Source organism: Micropterus salmoides, unplaced genomic scaffold (assembly GCF_014851395.1).
Source record: "Micropterus salmoides isolate LMB-PRFRI ecotype aquatic unplaced genomic scaffold, ASM1485139v1 Ms_hic_scaffold_17, whole genome shotgun sequence".
In the NCBI taxonomy this organism is placed as follows: Eukaryota; Metazoa; Chordata; class Actinopteri; order Centrarchiformes; family Centrarchidae; genus Micropterus; species Micropterus salmoides.
The window spans coordinates 30,424,688-30,446,568 of NW_024040817.1; the positions used below are offsets into that span (position 1 = coordinate 30,424,688).

The following is a 21,881-nucleotide window of genomic DNA, read 5'->3' on the forward strand; positions in this document are numbered from 1 at the left end:
CGAAAAGTCAACATTTAGTGACCCATGCTCATCTACTAACGCAAGATGGCGGCAAAAATACACTCAAGAAACCATGGAAAGACCAGACAGCATGTAATTAAATGCATTCCTTACCGAGCTTTATACTAGACTCGACTACCAGACTACAAAAATATCTTTATTATACCACCGTATATATTTTCTAACATTCAGCCCTTTCCATTACACCAACACATACATTAATTTGCCTAATTTATTGTTACACATGTATGTAACTGGGGGCAAGGTGTAAAAATACCCAGTATTAAATGACACACTCACAAATAATTACAATTTATTACTAGCAGGAGAACTGTAGCAACCAGAGCTGACAAAAGCATCAAGCCTGATTTGCTGTGAAATCTCTCCATGCCTCACAAAATACAGACACGTTCACAGGGGAGGTAAATGTTACAAAAACTATGGCTTTATGGTTAAATCTTTACAGGTACATTGTAGTCTTCATGTCTCATCCGTTATTTGGCCCAGATAAAACAAATTAAATGTGTAACATCTTTTCTCTGCCATAGGTACAAAATTCATGTTGTCATCCATTTATCATTAGGTCAAGCGTATTCAATCATTCGGGAAGACAGACAGTCAAATATTCATCCAAACAATAAGCAAGTAACCAAAAATAATATGGGGTCCAACTGTTAAGCATCTTCTAAGTGGATGAGGACTTCAAATGAAGACTCTTCTGGCTCCTTTAAGCTATGTCTGAAGATCTGAGACTGCTGCCATGATGTCTCCCCTTCTCCACCACTGAGTTCTGCTACAACAATGAACTCTGAGGAGCCGGATAAACTCTGGAATGACTGCAACTTCCCATCTGAAGGTTCAAACACAGGAAAGGAAATTATTCGGAGGGATCGTGTCACACAATTCCATTTAAGTATTTTATCAGAATATCTATAACATAACCATACCTCCAGAGAACTCTGTAGTAATCTGGCCTGCCTGCATGTGCCAGCACATTTTTCCAGAGTGGAAGGTCTGGCTACTGGCCATAATTGAGACAGACTTTATCTTCATTCCCACAGGAGCAAAGTCAAACTTCCAGCTGATTCTTCCCATTGAGGCGCCTTCTGTTCGAGCTATGTACACCTGAAGAGGGAAATACAAACTGGTCATCATCCCTACTTGTATGTTCCAGGAACTAAAACAATAACTATAGTATTAACAGAGTTAATTCTCATTTGCTACATTCCCTTATTGTTTTACATCACTGTATTGCCAATATATTTAATCTGTTCCTAATCATAATCATGTTCACATTTTTTATACTGCAGCTCCTTGCTTTATAATAATCGTCTTTATTTGTAGAGCACAAAAACAAGTTACAAAGTGCTTTAACAAGTGTAAAGACAATAATACCCAAAAGACAATAATACAAAAACAATACAAGATAAAAGCAAGAAAACATTGAAGTGTTTAGTGTTTGTTTTGGTTTGCTGGTCTGTGACAGAAGGTGCTTTCTCCAAACATACTCATGTCTGTATAATGTGGTTGTCACGCTGTCTGATTAAAAACAATAACTACAACTTCATTCAAAATGTAAATGTTTTCATTTGATTAAAAAAGGGACACTCCACCAGTTTACTCATTATGGGGACCATTATTCAGTCTGTGAAAACAGTTATAGTTCGCTATATTTCTATGGCTCTGCAATGTCGGTCCACCGCTTAGGTCCAGACTGAAAGATGGATGGCTATGACATTTGGAACAGACATTCATGGTCCTCAAAGGATCAATCCTGCCGCCGGTGATTTTTTGCCCCCAGCGTCACCTGTAGGTCGACATTTGGTTTTCAGTAAAATGTCTGGATCACTATTGGATAGGTTGCCATGGAATTTTTAATGTGCGTCTGGAATGGTGGAGAAAGGCAGAGCAATCCTCAGTGATGTATCGCACCTATCTCTATGGTGAATGTGAGTTGCCACAATCAGGAAGGCGGTACAGGATACCACCCTTTGCGGACCATCGGTGCCCAGAGATCCTTCACACCTTCCAGTATAGCTCTCTTAAACAGATCCTTGTGATATGATGGATGTGTCAGTTGCAGTTTGTTGTGGTTGTACTTGTCTGACAGGTGCCACATACACAAAGAGAATTTCCAAAACGATAAAAAGAAAACTACAGTGCTTCGACTTATGTTGAGTGTTTACATTTTAAGTCCTCCATTCAATTTCATTTCATTAAGGATGCATTTCCTATTCTGAGCCATAGAACAAAGAAAAATCAATGTTAAACTGAAAAGTATTTGTCATCAAAACAATAATAAACGTACCATCTGCCAGTCATTCTCCACCTTTCTGAAGACTGACTCCTTCCTCCACACACACTGATCCCAGTTCTGAATGACCTCAGAGTTGTTGGACACTCTACAGTACTGGTCTTTGGTGGAAATGTAGCGCACATGCAGTAACCTGTCACTCCTCTCTTTCTCAGTAGGAGTGAACACATAACCTGCAGCCTGAGAGAGAGAAAGAGAGAGACACTCTTTCAGTCAAATACTGATTTAAATTGGACATCCATCTATGACAGATCAAGCTATTAAAATATTAAGAACACAATACTGGTTTAACACTCATCTACCTGTGTGGTGTATAATGTAGTTTGCAGTAAATTACATATTTATTGTACAAATACCGTAAATACAAAAACTATTATGATGAACTATGAAAATTACACAGCATTCATTTTTAGTCGATTGTATACTAAGATTATGATCCTTGGTTGTAATAAAAGGTTTTAGTGTCCTACAATGGCCCAAATCAAGGGCTTTATTGTAGTGATTTAGCAATTACTACCAACAGAACTGTTGCCCAGAGCTACAAAAATAAGAGCCATGTTGCAACTGAAGGATTTTCAATACTAGGAGACAGCAGGCATTTCTTCATTCATCCATAATATTGTAAAGTAATTGCTGAAGCCTAATATTGATCCCTAGCCAAACATTACACTTACGATCATGTTGCTGATGGGAAAAGGTCTATTAAACAGACATAATGACATGTATCAGTAAATACATAATTGCTGAGAGGAGTGAGCTCAATTATAAACAGCATACAGTCCCCTCCAAAAGTATTGGAACAGTAAGGCAAATCCCTTTGTTTTTGTTGTTCACTGAAGACATTTGGGCTTAAGATCAAAGAGTATGAGACAAGAGTTCAGAATTTCAGCTCTCATTTCCTGGTATTCACATCTAGATGTGTTAAACAACTCAGGACATAGCACCCTTTGTTTGAACCCACCCATTTTTTCAAGTGAGCAAAACTATTGGAACATGTGACTGACAGATGTTTCTTGTTGCCCAGGTGTTGCCTTTTAGGTTGATTGTTTAAACATTAAATAGCTCTGCATGACTAGTCGAAGTTTTCATCCTTAGTTCAAACCTATAAAGACTGCATTTCCTGTTAAAGAGGATAAACCAGCATGAAGACCAGAGAGCTGTCTATGGGAGAAAAGCAAGCCGCTGTCAAGCTGAGAAAAGAAGGAATATCGAGCAGAGCCGTTGGACAAACATTGGACATAGCAAGCACAACAATTTGGAACGTCCTGAAAAAGAAAGAAACTACTGGTGTACTGAGCAACAGACGTCCAACAGGTCGGCCGAGAGAAACAACAGTAGTTGATGACAGAAATATGGTGAGAGCTGTGAAGAAAACCCCCAAAACATCAGGAAGTGACATCAGCAACGACCTCCACGGTGCAGGGTGAAGGTATCACAATCCACTGTTGGAAGAAGACTCAGAGAGCAGAAATCTAGAGGCCACACCACAAGATGCAAACCGCTCATCAGCAGGAAGAATCGGAAGGCCAGATTATAAATTCGCAAAGAAGTACAGAGATGAGCCGCAAAAGTTCTGGAACACAATCTTATGGACTGATGAGACCAAGATTAATCTCTAGCAAAGTGATGGAAAGGCCAAAGTGTGGAGAAAGAAAGGAACTGCTTATGATCCGAAGCATCCAAGCTCATCTGTGAAGGATGGAGGTAATGTCATGGCTTGGGCGTGCATGGCTGCTTCTGGAACAGGCTCATTAATATTTACTGATGATGGAACTGATGATGGGAGCAGCAGAATGAATTCAGAAGTGGACAGAAACATTTTGTCTGCCAATTTACGGTAGAAATGCATTGAAACTAATGGGGAGGAAGTTTATCATGCAGCAGGACAAGTCAATCACCTGACCTTAACCCAACAGAGCTGCATTTCAGCTCCTTAAGAGGAGACTGAAGGGAGAAACACCCCGAAACAAACAAGAACTGAAAGAAGCTGCGGTAAAAGCCTGGAATAGCATCACAAATGAAGAATGTAACAGTTTGGTGATGTCGATGGGTCGCAGGCTTGAGACAGTTAGCAAGCAAGGGTTCTGCCACCAAATTTTAAATGTTATTTACTTTAAGATTAATTGTTCCTTTACTTTTGCTCACCTAAGAATGCTGTGGGGTCTAATACAAACTGTGATATGTCCTGAGTTGTTTAACACATCTAGATGTGAATACCAGGAAATGAGAGCTGAAATTCTGAACTCTTGTCTCATACTCTTTGATCTTAAACCCAAATGTCTTCAGTGAACAACAAAAACAAAGGGATTTGCTTTACCGTTCCAATACTTTTAGAGGAGACTGTATATATATATATATATATATATATATATATATATATATATATATATATATATATATATATATATATATATATATATATATATATATATATATATACTGTACCTGTGTAGGGGTCCCTGTGTCAACATTTCTGGTCTCCCCCCGTGCTATCCTCCAGGCCAGAGAGCCAGAGTTGCGTCCGCCCAGCTCTCCTGTTTGTTTTTTGGTGGGCGAAATAAACTCCACCAGCTCGACAAGCAGCCTTTCTGTCAGCTCCTTCTTCCTCTCTGGACTCAGGAACTGCTGCCTCTTTGGTATCAGAGCAGGTTCTTTACATCAGACTCACCACAGCAATTAGTCTTACATGACAGGTTAAAAGGGTTAAGACTTACCGAGGCATTGAGCCCATTAATGGTGTGCAGCAGCCAGGCCTCCTGAACCTTGGTCCTTCTCGACAAAACCTCTGGGTGTTTGCAGGAATACCTCCACGTCACATCAACCACCTGCATCACAACACACACACACACACACACACACACACGTCACTGAAAGAAAACACCATACCCACATAGTTATTCTATAACCCTCAAAAGCAAACCACCTGCATAGCATGATATCATACTGACAATTCCAGTCATAGTGGAGTCTTTGCTTGCTCTTGTGCAAGCGCATGATGTATTCACATTCCTGCCAATACTTTCACAGAACTGCGCTGATGTACAGGTGACAACTACGTGCTTATAAGTGCAGCAATGCATCAGCAAGGTAGTGCAGATGACAGCTACCAAGTAAACATGGATGTAAACAATGCAGGTTTCAAACTTTGAAGAAAAATCAGTTTGCTAATATCTTATGAGGAAGGAAATGAATTTAACATGTTTGTCAGACCTCAACGGTGCATTCTGGTGAGAAACACTAGATGCAAACAACTGGTACTACCTGCCAGAATAAAGTTACACATTTCTGTTGCCTTTAGATGTAAGCACAAAAACAATGTGGCTTTTCTGACAGGCATATCGTAAACTGAGTCATTTTTAGAAATCAGAAGACAGACCAAGCATTGTCTGTGGACCCAAAGCCTGAATTCATTTGTGCCACTGAGCTCCAAACACTATGATGCGTTTCCTCTATATGCATTCACGACCCCCACTACTAAAATTTCCCACACCAGCGGAGGGAAATATTCTGGCAGTAAATGTACGGTGTCTGTTACAGTGTGTCAGCTTCCCAAGACCCAGAAAAGTCTGTTGCTTCCCACCTGCTGGAAAAGTGAAGGCGGTTAGCGCTAAGTTAGCTAACATCTCCCCTTCAGACTGCGCAGCTGAGCAGCTTCTTTTCAGTTTTCAGTCTGAAAAAGTAGTTTTGGCAAAGAAAGGAGGGAGGTGACTGGAGGAGCTGAGGTTAGTAAAGCTAATTAGTGATGCAAATTAGTCCTTTTAAGCTAATGAGGAGATGTTTCTTTTTGGATTTTAATGTGCAAATAAAATGTTTGTCCTCCCCCCTGCTGCTGAAAAAAAATCCTAGAGGAAACACTGGATACCATATGGTTAGTAACCAGTAGCTGATAGTAGTCACCAACAAATGCACCATTTCCTTCTGTTTAAGCAAGGTTTGCTAAAAGCTACAGTGGCCAGCTGTTTTTTTAAGGACATGACTAAGCCTTTTAGAAAAAAAACCCAATGAAACTATATATTTGCAAGCTTTGTTTAAAATGATTTACATCTTCAGTATTATCCAATGGGTTGCAGCAAGGGTAGGGAAGTCAGAAAGCACTGACAGACAGACTGAAATTTTTTGATCTGATGTGAGCAAGTAAAAATGTAGAATGAAAGCATATTTATCTTTTAATGAAATGAGACTTTTATTTTGGTGTTCATTAGACAAAACTGGACTGACACCATTATATACTGTAACAACTAGTAGTAGAAGAAGTACCAGCAGCAGTAAAAGTTGTAGTAGTAGCCACAATAAGTTTACAATCTATCCATAACTTTGTCATCGTGATTGTCCACACTGTCATTTTACCATGTTGGCCTATTCCGTACGCACAACATCTATTGCGTGTCTGTCTGTCCTGATCACTTCTCTGTTGCTCTTCCTGAGCTTTATTCCATTATTTCACCGTTAAAGGGTTCTTTGGAGGAGTTTTTCTAAATTCTTGGTCTAAAGGATAGAGGGTCACTTATTCTGTACAGATTGTAAAGCCCCTTGAAGCATTCAAGTGATTTGTGATATTGGGCTGTATGCGTAAAATTGACTTGACAGTATCAGCATGTAGTGTCCATCTGTCTGACCTGGTCCTTAGAGAAAGCCAGAACGTAGGCCAGCTTCTTCCCCCAGCCAACCTCATACAGTAGAGGCTTATCACAGACGTTCTCACATGAGTCACAGTGCAGCCAACGACGCTGAGAGACAGAGTAAATCTCTGTCCACACATGGTCTGAAACAAGACAGAGAGACCTGAACTCACTTTCACACACTATATGAATTATTCTGACATCAGCCCAAATAAGAAAGTACAACATTTTGTGATATTTGTAATATGACGACATGTTCCTAATATACATGTGTAACTATTACATACCAATATAATTAGTATTCAATACCTTATATTGGTACTATTTTAATGGCAGAGTATTTAAAATTGGTTCAGTGTTTCAGAAAACAATTCTAATTTTGAAGGCAGAGGGTGGAAACGTAAAACCACATGTAGACCATCACAAACGCAAACATTTGAGCATGCAAGTTCATTCTTGACCTTGGGACTAGGTCAAGAATCACTAAAGAATACAACTAAAACTCTTCACTGAAGTGTTTTTGTTTTAAACAGCACCTCTTTCAGGCAACGTGAGGCAGGTTTCACTGCAGGCCAACAATACAGTTCTCTCACCCCACTCTATAACCAATCTCTGCTGTGATATCTGTTCTCCTAACTCCACAAGGATGGCTACGCCCGACCAACATTACTGTCTTTCAGACGCTGTAGCAGATTCACTTTTATAGCTAGAGTGAAGATATTTTTTGACCATTTTTATCAATTTCTGATTAGTCAAGAATCTGTGACACAAATGCTGCAACAACTTATGAGACATAATAGAGCATGGGAATGGCCATCATGTAGTTCAGTCATAATGTTCTAGGCACTCTAAACTTTCAAACTTTGATTTGGCACCCGACCAAACCACAGTAATGTTTGCAGATTTCTGACTACAAAACCTTGACAGTGCTGAGCTGTTCTCTTCAGGTTGCCAGCTCACAGATGTATACAATGTATTCCACTTCTATGTGATATATACTAACCTGCTATCTCCCCATTCATGCCAATAAAGCTGAATTGAATTGACTCAAAACAATTAATTGATTAAAGCTATTAAGTGGACCTTGAGCAGAGACAGTTTGTCCTCCTAATATGTCACACGCACAGGTGTGTAAGTAAACTGCAGAACAGAGAGTCAAATTAGTCAAGTAAGAGCCACATCTGTTAGTCATGTACATACCTGTGCTGTCCCAGACATATCTGGCCTCCAGGCCCAGGGCTCTGCAGCACAGTGTGAAACAGTTAGCCCACTCCCCACAGCGTCCCCTCCTGGTTTCAAGCAGCTTCTCAGGACTGTTATATCTGGTTTAATAATACAAAGAAAACATAAAAGCAAAATGTTCATCAATGAAAGCACTCTACTCCATATGAGTAATAATTTATAACTTCCTACAAGCAAGATGCATATCACTGCCTAACTTTTATAATCAATAACATAATCAGCTTTATTTGTCACAAACAGTTATACACAGAACCACGGAAGCAAAATTCATTCTCTGCATTTAACCCATCCTAATTAGGTTAGGGGGTCAGGGGTTCAGGGCCTTGCTCAAGGACACCTTCAGCAGTGGTCAGCGCTGGACTTGAACCAGCGACCCTCCGGTTCCCAAGCCAAGTCCCCACAGACTGAGCTGTTGCCGCCCCAACTTGCCTCACTTGTTCTGCAACTTAATCCTAATTTTAATCCTACCTCAAACACTGGTCCTAGACTTCCTCGTTGCAGTAGTAACAACTAAACTAAAATGTCACACAAAGACACATACAGACCTGGGGAATCTGGTAGGGAGCGAGCAGCTCTGACAGTAGTGGTTCTCTACTCGCTGGGCTCCCCAGCGGAGGTCATCGGTGGTTGGACTGAGGGAGCTGGCGTTTTGGGTGGGGCCTCCGCAGCTGCTGCAGGGCAGACAGTCCACCCAGGAGAAAAAGTCCTGTTTGAACCATCTGAGCAACTCCAGCACCAGGAAGTCCTCTATTCCAAGTTTACATTCTGCACACAGGAAAGCTTGTCAGTTGGTCCCTATGAATCACGGTTTAAAGGAACACGCATATCTTTACTTGCATGGAGCATAATCCAGATACACAACCAATTCTTTTGAGTAAGTGAGGGGACTGCACCTGGATCAGCCTCTTTCACCTCCTTCAGCTTGTGTTCAGCAGCAGAGGACATCTGCTGGTGAGGGATGCAGCTCCTAGCTTTCTGCTGCAGCTCAAGATTTTCATACAGCATAACATGTTGAAAGTTTGACTGGAGAGTCACAAAGAAACTCATACTGTTCTCCTGGAAGAAAGACAAGAAAACATCCGGATTGCAAACAAACCAAGAATAATGAAATATAGAGACAGAGTTAATTTCACGAGTGATGAAGAAGTTTTGGCGACTGATGAATACTTACACAGCATTTGTTTAATGAACCCAGTCAAAGGGTATACAGAGTCACCATCCAAGTGTGAACATGCAATGCCAACACCAGATCTATAGATTACTTCCTATCTGGGGATATTTATCCTTCCTAGACATACAGAGATGCACTTAAGTTATGTTTAAGACACATTGTGTGTCATTCAAGTCACATGCAACACTTGTGTCTCTACATAGAGCCAGTCAGTCTGTCTATAATGAAACAAAATAAAGAAAATCTCAGCATTGGGTTACCTAGCGAAAAGATAACAGTACATCCTTATCAAGACAGCTGCGTCAGGCAGTCAACCAAGCAGGCAGTGAGGAGGGAGTGTCTGACCTACTGAAAGGCGCAGGCAGAGTCAACTTCAGTTTACTTTAGCTCAGCAATTTACACTACCATGACCTGGGGAAACCGGTGTCATAGTACCCCTTAACATTTAAAATATAAACATGGCCCTTGCTAGCGTTATTTATATTTTCTCTGCTCCCACCACTTGTCTTGGAAATAAACCTTAAACACCCTCCCCCTTGATATCTTAAAATAGTTAACTTAAAAACAGTATTAATGCCACAGAAAGGCAAAGCATTAAGAATCGAGATGTAGTACCCTAATTTAAAACCCTTAATTGCAGTGGAATTAGCAATTTTAGAATTGATGACAATTGGCATAACAAACAAATCAGATAATCAGTAAAAAACAGTTGTCAATTTATGGACAGTGACTGCCGCTGATTGAGTAAACTGTGCACTGACAGCAGAATAAATATGGATCAGATCAGGTGATGCTTTAGCCTGTACAAGCAGGTTTAAGATTAGGTGTCATAACCAAATCAAACGCATAATTAAGATACTCAGTGGTCCTATCAGCGACTAGCTCACATTAGAGATGAAGTTATTAGTGGGTCAATTGATAAGCTGATCAACAGAAAATTTATCAGAAACTCGATGATTGATTGATCATTTCAGTCGGAGTCGCAGTCAGAGAGGTCGCACGCCTCTGGAGCAACTACGGGTTAATTGTCTTGCTCAGGGACACAATGGTGTCTCACAGTGGATTGAAACCCAGGTGTCTTATCCACTGCACCATCACCACCCCTATAACATACTGCACCCAGTAAGGCTATTATCTGCAACAATTACATGCTAATTTTATTAATCTGACAAGGGCCAAAATAAATCTGCGATGAGAAAAATATAAATTACTGACGCCACCTCCCATCCTTATAAATTTTCCTACAGTCCCTAATGACAAAATAAGTCTGAACTGAATTTCACTCATAGCTCATTGTAACTACTTCTTATCTTGCAATCATCCCTTTGACATACTCTTAGTGTGCTGAGGTGTCTTTAGACATTACAGCTAAATACAGATATGTTCAATCACAATTTCTGCCATTTAAACTTGGGATGGACGCATCTTTACCAAGGATGATGGCTGTGTAACTTGCTGGCTGGAGGCAGCAGTAGTGTTCTCCGGTGCTGAAGCTAAGGCTGAGGCTGAGGCAGCAGTCTGAGTGGTGGGTTGGAAAGGCTGTCCTCCACACAGTCTCCGATCCCTCTCTGCCGATATGGATTCCCTGATGAGCTTAAGCTGTTTCACAGATGCAGACTTGGGGAACACAAGGTGGGTCTCAGCCTGAAAACAGGTGCAAGAGATTAAATGTTTACTTACAGTCAGGCCAATGACAGATGATCAAATAAACCATAGGCAATGAAGCAACTTAATACTGGCTTTAATTTACCACAGTAGCCACCTGGAAGTTAGTTATTAATTACCTCCTCAAATCCCATCTCAAAGAGACATTCCACAGCACCTTTGATTGGCAACAGCTTTGTAGAGAAAGTAGGATTGCCTATGCGGATTGATCTGTATTTTTCCTCATTGGGATACCTGTTTGGAGGTGACATCATATGAGGAAGTAACGTTAGAGCTTTTCTCGAGGCCTTTCAGAGCATTATGTTCAAACAAGTACAGTACACCGAGTTATGTGTTCATAAAAAAGAAATATACAGACACATAATACATGGGTATCATTAGATAACTAACTTCAACTTGTTTATTGTCACTTTCAGATGTGGCAATGATCTGGAAGTTTACTGACACCTGCTTTCCACAAAAGTGGCCGTTAATATGTACACGTTAACGTTACTCAAAAACAAATGTGACAACTTTCAATTGAGACATCTGCTTCACTCCACAGCGTATTTTAGAGGCAATGTTAGGAGAGATAAGTGAACATAGAGCTTGTAAAGTTAGCCATTTAAAACTGCTTCCTGGTAAGTAATTAAAAAACACCCTGGCGACTAAAACTAAAGTTATGTCAAGGTGTTCCAACACGCAAAAACAAATAAAAAAAAGCTGTGTATAAATAACAACCGGATAACGTTATATCGGGGCTCAAGTAAAGCGAGGTTAGCTTCACCCCGACGGCACGATGTTAGCAACTGTTGGATTTATTTGAAACGTAACCATTTCTAATACAACCGCAGCTTAACGTTAGCTAACACATCACATCCCAATAACACCGCTGTGTAACGTACTGCGTTGTTAAGTTCACAGCCTTACCTTAAAATGTTGTCCGCGTATGTAAGTAACAACTTGGCGGCGTCAAGAAATACTTCATTTGAATTCTCAAACAATGTTGTCACTGCCGGTGACACAGCCATACTGCTTTTTTGCTTGTAACGTGACGAGCTAAATGTCTTGAGTATGCTAGCAAATGCACGCATTTGGCTATTACTCGTTTTGGGTCCTCGATGTAGCTGACCGAAAGCGCCTGAATATGTGTTTGCAGCATAAAAAATATATTGTTTATAATTGTATTTTGCCATAGTGGTGTTTCATAAAGCGCAATTATATGTTTACCTGCTCCATCTGCTTTATTACATCTTTAAATTGAATATTTACTTGTAAAACGAATCTGGCGTTCAAAAATGCGACCTAAAAATAGCTTCATAGATGCAGGAATGGACTTCTCGTTTAAGGACAAGTTTTCTCAATTGACAGTTATCTGAAGAAGTTCTCGGCCGGGTACGTTACAGACTTAAGTTCAGTGGCATCTGGAGGACCTTTCCCCTTTGGTTTGGGGAATTTATTTCTCTTATATTAAGAGGGGTTCACGAAAGCTACAAGCTAGCTGTGTCAAACTTGACAGAGATAACAGGATGTCCGCTTTGTCACTATACTGTTGGACTAAACTCCAGCTGAGAACACAGAACATAAGGGCACTTCTTCAAAAGACAGTATGTGTTTGTCCAAACCAAGACTCCAGACACCACAGCTCTGGACAGCTCAAAAGGAGGGTTGTTATTACTGGCATAGGGTTAGTGTGTCCTCTGGGAACAGGGAGTGCACTACCCTGGGACCGCCTGATTAAAGGCCACAGTGGGATTGTTGCTCTTGACTCAGAGGACTATAAGACTGTTCCATGTAAAGTGGCAGCACTGGTACCCCGAGGAAATGAACAAGGTCACTTTAAGGAGGAGAGTTTTGCCTCTCGAGGGGAGATTAACAGCATGTCATCAGCCACTGTAATGGCCCTCGGAGCTGCTCAGCTGGCTCTGGAGGACTCAGGGTGGTACCCCAAAACTGCAGAGGAACAGTTTAAGACTGGGGTGGCTGTTGGCATGGGCATGGTGTCACTGGAGGAAATTGCTCGCACCTCCATTGCCTTCCACGAAAAGGGTTACAACAAAGTCAGTCCCTTCTTTGTGCCTCGCATCCTTGTCAACATGGCTGCTGGGCACATAAGTATCAAACACAAATTGAAGGGTCCTAACCATGCTGTGTCTACAGCATGCACCACGGGTGCACACGCTGTAGGCGATGCCGCCAGGTTCATTGCCCACGGGGATGCAGTTGCTATGGTTACAGGGGGAACGGAAGCCTGTGTGGGGCCCCTGGCAGTAGCCGGCTTTGCCAGGGCACGCGCCCTCGCCACCAAATGGAATGACAACCCAACGCAGGCGTCAAGACCCTTTCACCCAGAGAGAGAGGGCTTTGTGATGGGCGAAGGAGCAGCGGTGCTCCTTCTGGAGGAGCTGAACCATGCAGTGAAAAGAGGAGCGAGGATCTATGCAGAGGTCCTGGGCTATGGACTCTCAGGGGACGCCAGCCACATCACTGCACCCACTGCAGACGGAGATGGAGCGTTCAGGTGACTCATTTGAGGGTTCTCTTAGAAGCAGATACTTTTTTTTTTAGCATGCGAGAGACAACTTTTCCCCTTACATTAAAATTTTCAGATGACGACAAAAATGCCATAATTTACTCCACAAAACTGCTGTCACTTTTTTAATCAGTGGTTTCCAACCTGGGAATTGGGGTTGTTGATAGTTCAGAGGGGTTATAAGATGATGAACAGTATAGGAAAAAAGACAAAAACACATCTCTGCTGCACACATGATGTTTTTTTCCCACTTTCCTCCAATATTTTTTTCTTATTTATTTTAACATTATACAAAAATACAGATGTGTATTTTAGTGGACACCAATAAATGTTTTTAAATGAGCAAAAAAACCAAGAAACTGTCAAAAAGAACAACCCTTAATGCATGTCAGAAAATGATTGGCTTGGTCAGATCATGTTGCCTCTTAAGGCCTTCTAAAAACAATATTCAAATAAAACTGTGTAAAACTTGTGACCTACAACCTCTATAATCATCTGTTTCTTGTTCCATTGGTGTTTGTTGTAACAATGTAACAATCTCAGTAACTGCTGAGATCTGGGAGTACAACCATGTTTTTGTATAAAAAAACAATGAGCCAAAACAGCTATAGTAAGATCAAAGCTGTAATAAACCGGAATTATCCTTTAATTGTGCAACCCCTGTCTTTACAGATGCATGTCTGCGGCCCTCAGAGATGCTGGCGTCTCACCAGCAGATGTGACATATGTGAACGCTCACGCCACATCCACGCCTTTGGGGGATGCCGCTGAAAATGCTGCGATCAAGAGGCTCTTCCACCAAAGTGTCGAGAGCCTAGCTGTTTCCTCCACCAAGGGAGCCACCGGACATCTACTCGGGGCTGCAGGGGCCCTGGAGGTAGCGTTCACTGCTTTGGCCTGCTACCACAGGGTCCTGCCCCCAACCCTCAACCTGGACCGCACTGAGCCAGAGTTCGACCTGAATTATGTTCCTTGCTCAGCACAGCCGTGGAGGGCCCAGGGCCGACGGGTGGCCCTCACAAACTCATTTGGATTTGGTGGCACCAACGCCTCATTGTGTCTTGCCAGCATCTGAGCAGCCTTGAGTGTCACTGAGTGAATATCTTTCAGTAGAATTGATCAGTACTACTACTGGTTGTTTGGACGAAGTTCTTATGAACTGATTTTAAAGGAATAAATACAATATTTCAACTACTACTTAAAAAAAAATCTGAGAAAAGCACTAAATACTTGTAGTGTTTTTAATTTGGTGGAGTTGTTGGGTATTTTTTTTTTTACTTAAAAAATGTCAAATGTACAGTCTTTCAGGTGCCATTGAGCCGCTCAGTGGCCAACTGATCAGACTTCAGTCAATCTATCAGTTACAGTCTTGATTAATTCAATTCAATTCAATTTTATTTATATAGCACCAAATCACAACAACAGTTATCTCACAGCGCTTTTCATAAAAGAGCAGGTCTAGACCGTACTCTGTGATGTTATTTACAGAAGCCCAACAATTCCCACCAAGAGCAGCACTAGGAGACAGAGGCAAGGAAGAACTTCCTTTTAAGAGGCAGAAACCTCGAGCAGAACCATGGCTCAGGGTGGGCGGCCATCTGCCTCCACCGGTTGGGGTGAAGGAGAGAGAGGGAGAGAGAGCGAGAGAGAGAGAGGGCAGGAGAGGAACAGAGAGAAAAAGAGAGGGATGTAAGGAGAGAGAGAGGGGAGGGAGGCAGCCTACACAATATACACACAGAGGTACAGACAGTAAAGGTGATGTTGCTATAGACTAAATGAAAAATGGTACAGATATTTATAGTAGTGTTAATGGTAACAGTCGTAATGTTAATGATTATAATAACAATAAGACTAGCAACAATAGTCGTTGCAGCAGAGGGTGTCGAGCAGGAACACGGGGGCAGCAGGTGACCCGCAACCACAGATCCAGACTCCACAGCTCCAGAGCCAGAAAACCTGCAGGAAGTGATAGGAGGAGAGAGGAGAGGGACGAGAAAGCACAAGACTACCTGAAAGGGGAGAAGTTGTGTTAGTAACGTGCAATAATGGGATGAGGTTGCATACAGAGGGAGAGAAAGTAGAGGAGAGAGGAGCTCAGTGCATAGTGGGAAATCCCCCGGCAGTCTAGGCCTATAGCAACATAACTAAGGGATGGTTCAGGACTCACCTGAGCCAGCCCTAACTATAAGCTTTATCAAAGAGGAAAGTCTTAAGCCTACTCTTAAATGTGGAGATGGTGTCTGCCTCCTGAACCCAAACTGGAACCTGGTTCCACATGAGAGGAGCTTGATAGCTGAAAGCTCTGGCTCCTAGTCTACTTTTGGAGACTCTAGGAACCACAAGTAACCCTGCATTCTGGGAGCGCAGTGCTCTGGTGGGGTAGTAAGGTACTATGAGCTCTTTAAGATAAGATGGTGCCTGACCATTAAGAGCTTTGTAGGTAAGAAGAATGATTTTAAATTCTATTCTGGATTTCTGGATTACTAGATTCATTCTTTGGTCTATAAAATAGTCAAATAAATCACATGTTATAAAAGTTAATAGTGAAAAATGCCAATTACAATGTCTTGAAGCCAAAGGGGACATTTTCAAATGTCTTGCTCTGGCCAACCACACCCCACACCAAGTCGTCACATTGGAGAAGCTTAAACAGTTATTTTATCTTGAAAAATTACTCAAATTATTTCTTGATTATCAAAATGGAAAATATTTGATTAGCTAATTGATTCATGGATTAATTGTTTGTAGCTTTTTATAACAGCACTCATTTCTGTTTTTCCAAATTACTACTACTACTAAGTTCAAGTCTATGTAGAAGTCATAATTTCTTTCTTAGTCTTGGTCCACAGACTATTTAAAGTCAAAGTGAGAGCTTTTGGCTATGAGGTTATCAAAAGAATTAAAGTGGCATTTCAAGAACTGGAACACTTTAACTACCACAACATTAAAATTAGCAAACAAAAAACGTGTCCTTGGTATTGTTTTGTGGGGGCTTTAATGACACAAATGGAAAAGCCTTTGTGCCATTGTGTGGGGAGTAGAATATTACAGAGAATATGTTATTTAAATTAAATAAAATGTAAAAAGAACATTTTACAGACATGTTTGGTGACTGGTCAGAACTTTGTTTGGGCAGTGGGGTTGCACTGGGGGAATTTGGACTGATGACTGACCTCATCATTTCTAAAAATCTTGGCTTCAGCCCCAATGGGGACTGGATCTATCTAAGAAATGCACCATCTGAGGGAAAGCACCAATACCACAAGGTAAAAATAAGTTAGTAAAAGTTAGTAAAATAAATGTTAGTGGTTCCCGATCTAGGGTTCAGGGCCTCTCAAAGGGCCACAAGATAAATTTGAGGGGTTGTGAGATGACTAATCAGGCGGGAAAGAAGCTATGTTTCCATCTAATTGTCATGTCAATTTTAAGCGGACTTTTGAAATGTCGCAAAAAAAAAAAAAGTAAATGCGAAATAGGTTTCCATCAGCTGGTTTGGAGCAAATAAACCAAGCTAGGCGAGCGTAGTTACGTTGGTAGTTGACGTTACACATGGCTGTAATAAACAAGACGTATGGGTTCCAGACCAGAAACAAAACCACCGCATGGACTTGAGTAGCACTGATCTTAGACAAATGGAGAGAGGTCCTCAGGAATGTGTTTCAAGCGGGCAAAATGCGACCAGTCATGTATCTGCGTGTTATGGGAATATCTGGCAAGACGCTGGCAGCGGAAACAGCTGATCAGACGTGAATTACATGTTCACTGCGTCAGAACGTATTCGGCAAAAAATCTTCCCATATCCCATTTAGTACATTAACTCTTTTTCGACAAAGGCAAAAACCATCTCAAGCCAGTGTAAAAACTTTTTTGTGAAATTAACGATTTTTTTTTCCATCAACCTTTTCTAATGCAATACTTCAAAATACACATAAAGAAACGCTGATGGAAACACAGCTAGTATGTCCTACTTTTCTCCTATCTTTGCTGTTTTGTGAAATATTGGCTAATTTGACCTTTCTGTGCCTTGAAAAGTTATTTAAATGGAACCATTTAAATGCCTCTTTAGTGGAATTGCTAACATCAGAAATATGAAAAGAGACCCTAAGAAGATACTGTTTTTTATTAGCTTATCACATGTTTGTATGTAAAATAAATGAGTATTTCCCCTAGAAATGTTGTGGAGTAAAAGTATAAAGTAGCATACAAAAGTACCTTAAAATTGTACTTGGTACTCTAAGTTAGAAAATGTATGCAGTTACTTTCTACTTACATGTAAGAGCCAGTCCCTACATATGTTAAATTGCTTTTGCAAAATATGCTGAAAATGAGCATTTCACTATTGGACCAGTAATGAGTGAGCTCAACCATCACTGCTAGAAAGACGTTCTCTGTATTCCAGCAGGTGGCGCTGGCTCACAGCAAGTCCTGCATACTGCTTTCGTGTGCATTTCCTGTACAGTTTACAATTTAGGCATTCAGTTGATACCTTAGTACAACAGGGAAATAAACATCACCACAGTTTAAAGCATCCAAACTGACTAAGGTCAAAGGTCAGGACTCTAGTGCTATTCATATTATCCTTACCTGACCTTAAAGCAATCATGAAATTTTAAAGTGCTCAGAAGAGAAATAGAAAGGCAGGGACACAGGAGGCTTCTACATCCATTAGAGTAAATTGAGAGGAAATCATCCAATAGAAGTGGTTGATCTGAATAATCATATTAAGAAGATAATAACTGTAAATTGCCTGCTGTTCGTTTCCCATATCCAACCTGTGTTTCTTTTAACAAAAAGCCAGACTCCAAATAGCTTGGACCATTTATTGTAATCAGGGAACAAGTGGTGCTGTAGGTGTATGCAGCTGACTTTAATAACATCCTAATGGAGGCATGAGCTCACAGTCGATGAAGGCACTTTCCAAACCAGGACCTGTGACTCTGTTGTTCTCCCCTGGATTCAGCCTGCTTTGGCCTTTTACTTTAGTGTAGAGGAAACAATAATGGATCACCAGAACAGAGAGGAGCAGTGAGAAAGGTTAATTGGGGATAGTGCATTTATGTCGGGGTTGAAATGAAATGAACAGAGTAAGCAGTCCCCTAATGGAGAAGGACAGTCTGTCTTAAAGTTTGAACAACAATTATTGTGCTCCTTTATGTGCCAGACGAAACCCAGAGTTTGTGTCTGACATCCTGGGGGAGATATATAATGACTAGGTAGGGACATCAAATGGCCATATGAAGCCTCTTACATGATGGTTGAGGAAGAGAGAAACTGAAATATAATAAGTAGGCTGACAATAAACCAGACTAAAGCCTCATTAGTGGCTCCTACAGACTGTAGTGTCCATATTACCCCACAGAACAATCGTAGGTGGAAGTAGGAGGGTAGGAGTAGGAGGAACAATGTACTGTTGTACTAATGTTTATTGTTCATGGAGCCTTGAAGGAATAGCTTAACATTTTGGGAAATATACCTATTTGTTTTTGTCCCAAGAGTTCAATAAGATCGATACTAGGGTTGAACAATTTGGGGGGAAATCTAATTGCGATTTTTCTACCAGATATTGCAATTAAGATTCGATTTGCAATCTTTTTTTACTGAAATTTAGCTAAAGTTCATTATTCACTGCCAGTCTATTTTTAACGGAAGCATAGAGAATCCGCTCGATTTTCAAAATAAAACCCTCTTTGCAGACTCCCGATTGTACATCAACAATAAACACAGTTAAAACAGACAAAAAAAGAAACAATTTAACTATGTAGCCTACTTAACCATGGTAGAAGCACAAAAATCCAGGACAACTGAACAAATAAGCAAAATCTGAACAAGTCAGCAGAATCAGACAGGAAAAACGCTCTTATTCTGAAATGCTCCATGTGGATATGTAATGTTAGCCTGCAGAGAGCGGAAAGGAACCTGTTATCCATAGTTGAAGCACACAAAATGACAAATTAACAACAAATCAACAACGTTCAGGCTAAACACTCCACTGCTGAAACACTTAAGTGTGAGTTGACGCCGGACAAAACTGCGTCAGTTACCCACATTTTCCTCTAGTTTCGTTTGTTGTTGTAAAATGTACACGCCCTGTGCCCGCTCTGATTGGTGAGAAGGACAGTTACAGGAGGCACATGGCACTTGTGATTGGCAAGCAGGTCTTTCACACAAGGATGACAACGGAATGAAGTTGTAACTGCATGACTGTTTAAAACTGGTCAGATGCGCTGTGTAATTAACCTACATTTTAATCGCCATCTTCATGATTAGCTAGTCACGTTCTTTCAAATCACAATTTCAATTTGAAAACGAATTGTTCAGCCTTAACTAATACCAATCTTGTGTTTGTATGTTAAATATGGAGCTGGAACCAGAAGGCAGTTAGCTTAGAAAACTCCATAGGGCACCTTTAAATTTTATCCTTATCCCTATTATTATTATTACAACATGAATGATAACAATTCAGAGGAATGACCTTCCTGGAGTATAAGCAATAATGTATTACATAGCTACTGCACTCAAGATGATGCATTCAATTCATCTCGTGTCGGGCACAGACCTGGCACGTTGCACATATTTGTTGTTGATTGTTGATCTTTGTTGTTGTATATTTTTATGTGTCAAGTTTATATATTTAAAGGTGCTGGTCATATAATTAGAATATCATCATAAAGTTGATTTATTTCAGTAATTCCATTCAAAAAGTGAAACTTGGATATTATATTCATTCATTACACACAGACTGATATATTTCAAATGTTTATTTCATTTAATTGTGATGATTAAAACTGACAACTAATGAAAAACCAAAATTCAGTATCTCGCAAATCGAAAATTAGAATATTACTTAAGACCAATACAAAAAAAGGATTTTTAGAAAGGTCAGACGAGTTTGCTGGCCAATTAAGAACAGGGATACCATGGTCCTTAAACTAGGTACTGGTAGCTTTGGCACTATGTGCAGGTGCCAAGTCCTTTTGGAAAATGAAATCTGCATCTCCATAAAGTTGGTCAGCAGCAGGAAGCATGAAGTGCTCTAAAACTTCCTGGTAGATGGCTGCGTTGGACCAACAGCAGCAGATGACATGACACCCCAAACCATCACTGACTGTGGAAACTTTACACTGGACTTCAAGCAACGTGGATTCTGTGCCTCTCCTCTCTTCCTCCAGACTCTGGGACCTTGATTTCCAAAGGAAATGCAAAATGTACTTTCATCAGAGAACATAACTTTGGACCTCTCAGCAGCAGTCCAGTCCTTTTTGTCTTTAGCCCAGGCGAGACGCTTCTGACGCTGTGTCTTGTTCAAGAGTGGCTTGACACAAGGAATGCGACAGCTGAAACCCATGTCTTGCATACGTCTGTGCGTGGTGGTTCTTGAAGCACTGACTCCAGCTGCAGTCCACTCTTTGTGAATCTCCCCCACATTTTTGAATGGGTTTTGTTTCACAATCCTCTCCAGGGTGCGGTTATCCCTATTGCTTGTACACTTTTTTCTACCACATCTTTTTCTTCCCTTCGCCTCTCTATTAATGTGCTTGGACACAGAGCTCTGTGAACAGCCAGCCTCTTTAGCAATGACCTTTTGTGTCTTGCCCTCCTTGTGCAAGGTGTCAATGGTCGTCTTTTGGACAGCTGTCAAGTCAGCAGTCTTCCCCATGATTGTGTAGCCTACAGAACTAGACTGAGAGACCATTTAAAGGCCTTTGCAGGTGTTTTGAGTTAATTAGCTGATTAGACACACACATGATTTACGTGAATGACTAATCATTCATGCAGCACACCTGGACACACCACCGCTCACTGAACAGATCTCTGCCTCACTGCCACAAACAACTGTCTCCACCTGCTGGCATGTAAAGCCGTCTGCTCCCAGCGCTGTTCCAAAGACTTCTATTCCTGTCATCATCACGCATAGACCAGTAAACCGAAATGTGCACATCCCACACAGAAATATTAGTAATCTCTTAAGGATTAGGACAACTGCACCAACTCCAGCACTCAGAACAAACTCATTTAAAATGGCTCTCTTCAATGTGAGATCACTTTCAAGTAAGTCTTTTATCTTAAATGATTCTATCTTGTCTGCAAATCTAGATTTTATGTTTTTAACTAAATCCTGGTTGCAAATGAATGACTATAGCCAGCTAGCTGAACTGTGTCCGCCTCAATATGATTGTTTTAGTCAACCGAGGGTCAGTGGTCGTGGTGGTGGGCTAGTAAGCATGTCTAGGAAAAATTTAAAATGTCATCAAGTACGCTGTGATGAATTTAACTCCTTTGAAGTTCTCACTCTTAAAGTTGGAGGGATGCAACCTATCATATTTGTTATAATTTATCGCCCCCCAAAACCGCCTGGAG

General features: G+C 40.9%; 2 protein-coding genes across 3 annotated transcripts; one reads left to right on the forward strand and one right to left on the reverse strand.

Moving 5' to 3' along the window:
- Positions 1–139: 139 nt before the first annotated feature.
- ngly1 (N-glycanase 1) lies at positions 140–12,082 on the reverse strand. 2 transcript variants are annotated; one of them, XM_038724064.1, is made up of 12 exons: positions 11,921–12,080; positions 11,131–11,245; positions 10,778–10,990; positions 9,069–9,231; positions 8,721–8,940; positions 8,134–8,255; positions 6,931–7,076; positions 5,029–5,139; positions 4,760–4,945; positions 2,309–2,494; positions 948–1,125; positions 140–850 (listed from the first exon to the last, which is right to left on the reverse strand). In XM_038724064.1, the coding sequence occupies exons 1-12, from the start codon at positions 12,019–12,021 to the stop codon at positions 675–677; spliced, it is 1,917 nt and encodes a 638-aa protein (XP_038579992.1). In that variant the 5' UTR covers positions 12,022–12,080; the 3' UTR covers positions 140–674. The 2 variants fall into 2 exon arrangements, with proteins under 2 accessions (XP_038579992.1, XP_038579993.1); XM_038724065.1 differs by lacking the exon at positions 4,760–4,945 and having other exon boundaries at positions 11,921–12,082.
- A 35-nt stretch (positions 12,083–12,117) lies between these two features.
- On the forward strand, positions 12,118–14,750 carry oxsm (3-oxoacyl-ACP synthase, mitochondrial). The gene is made up of 2 exons (XM_038724066.1): positions 12,118–13,511; positions 14,196–14,750. The coding sequence occupies exons 1-2, from the start codon at positions 12,520–12,522 to the stop codon at positions 14,596–14,598; spliced, it is 1,395 nt and encodes a 464-aa protein (XP_038579994.1). The 5' UTR covers positions 12,118–12,519; the 3' UTR covers positions 14,599–14,750.
- Positions 14,751–21,881: the final 7,131 nt, after the last annotated feature.

What these genes read in the sequence shown, in the direction of transcription:
- ngly1 (XM_038724064.1), bottom strand. Translation starts at nt 12,021, where the DNA reads ATGGCTGTGTCACCGGCAGTGACAACATTGTTTGAGAATTCAAATGAA. An exon ending in TTACACAGCCATCATCCTTG is followed by an intron (nt 9,232 to 10,777) that starts GTAAAGATGCGT and finishes TCTTTCTTCCAG; the next exon opens with GAGAACAGTATGAGTTTCTT. An exon ending in ACACAGGGACCCCTACACAG is followed by an intron (nt 2,495 to 4,759) that starts GTACAGTATATA and finishes TCTCTCTCTCAG; the next exon opens with GCTGCAGGTTATGTGTTCAC.
- oxsm (XM_038724066.1), top strand. Translation starts at nt 12,520, where the DNA reads ATGTCCGCTTTGTCACTATACTGTTGGACTAAACTCCAGCTGAGAACA. An exon ending in GACGGAGATGGAGCGTTCAG is followed by an intron (nt 13,512 to 14,195) that starts GTGACTCATTTG and finishes CTGTCTTTACAG; the next exon opens with ATGCATGTCTGCGGCCCTCA.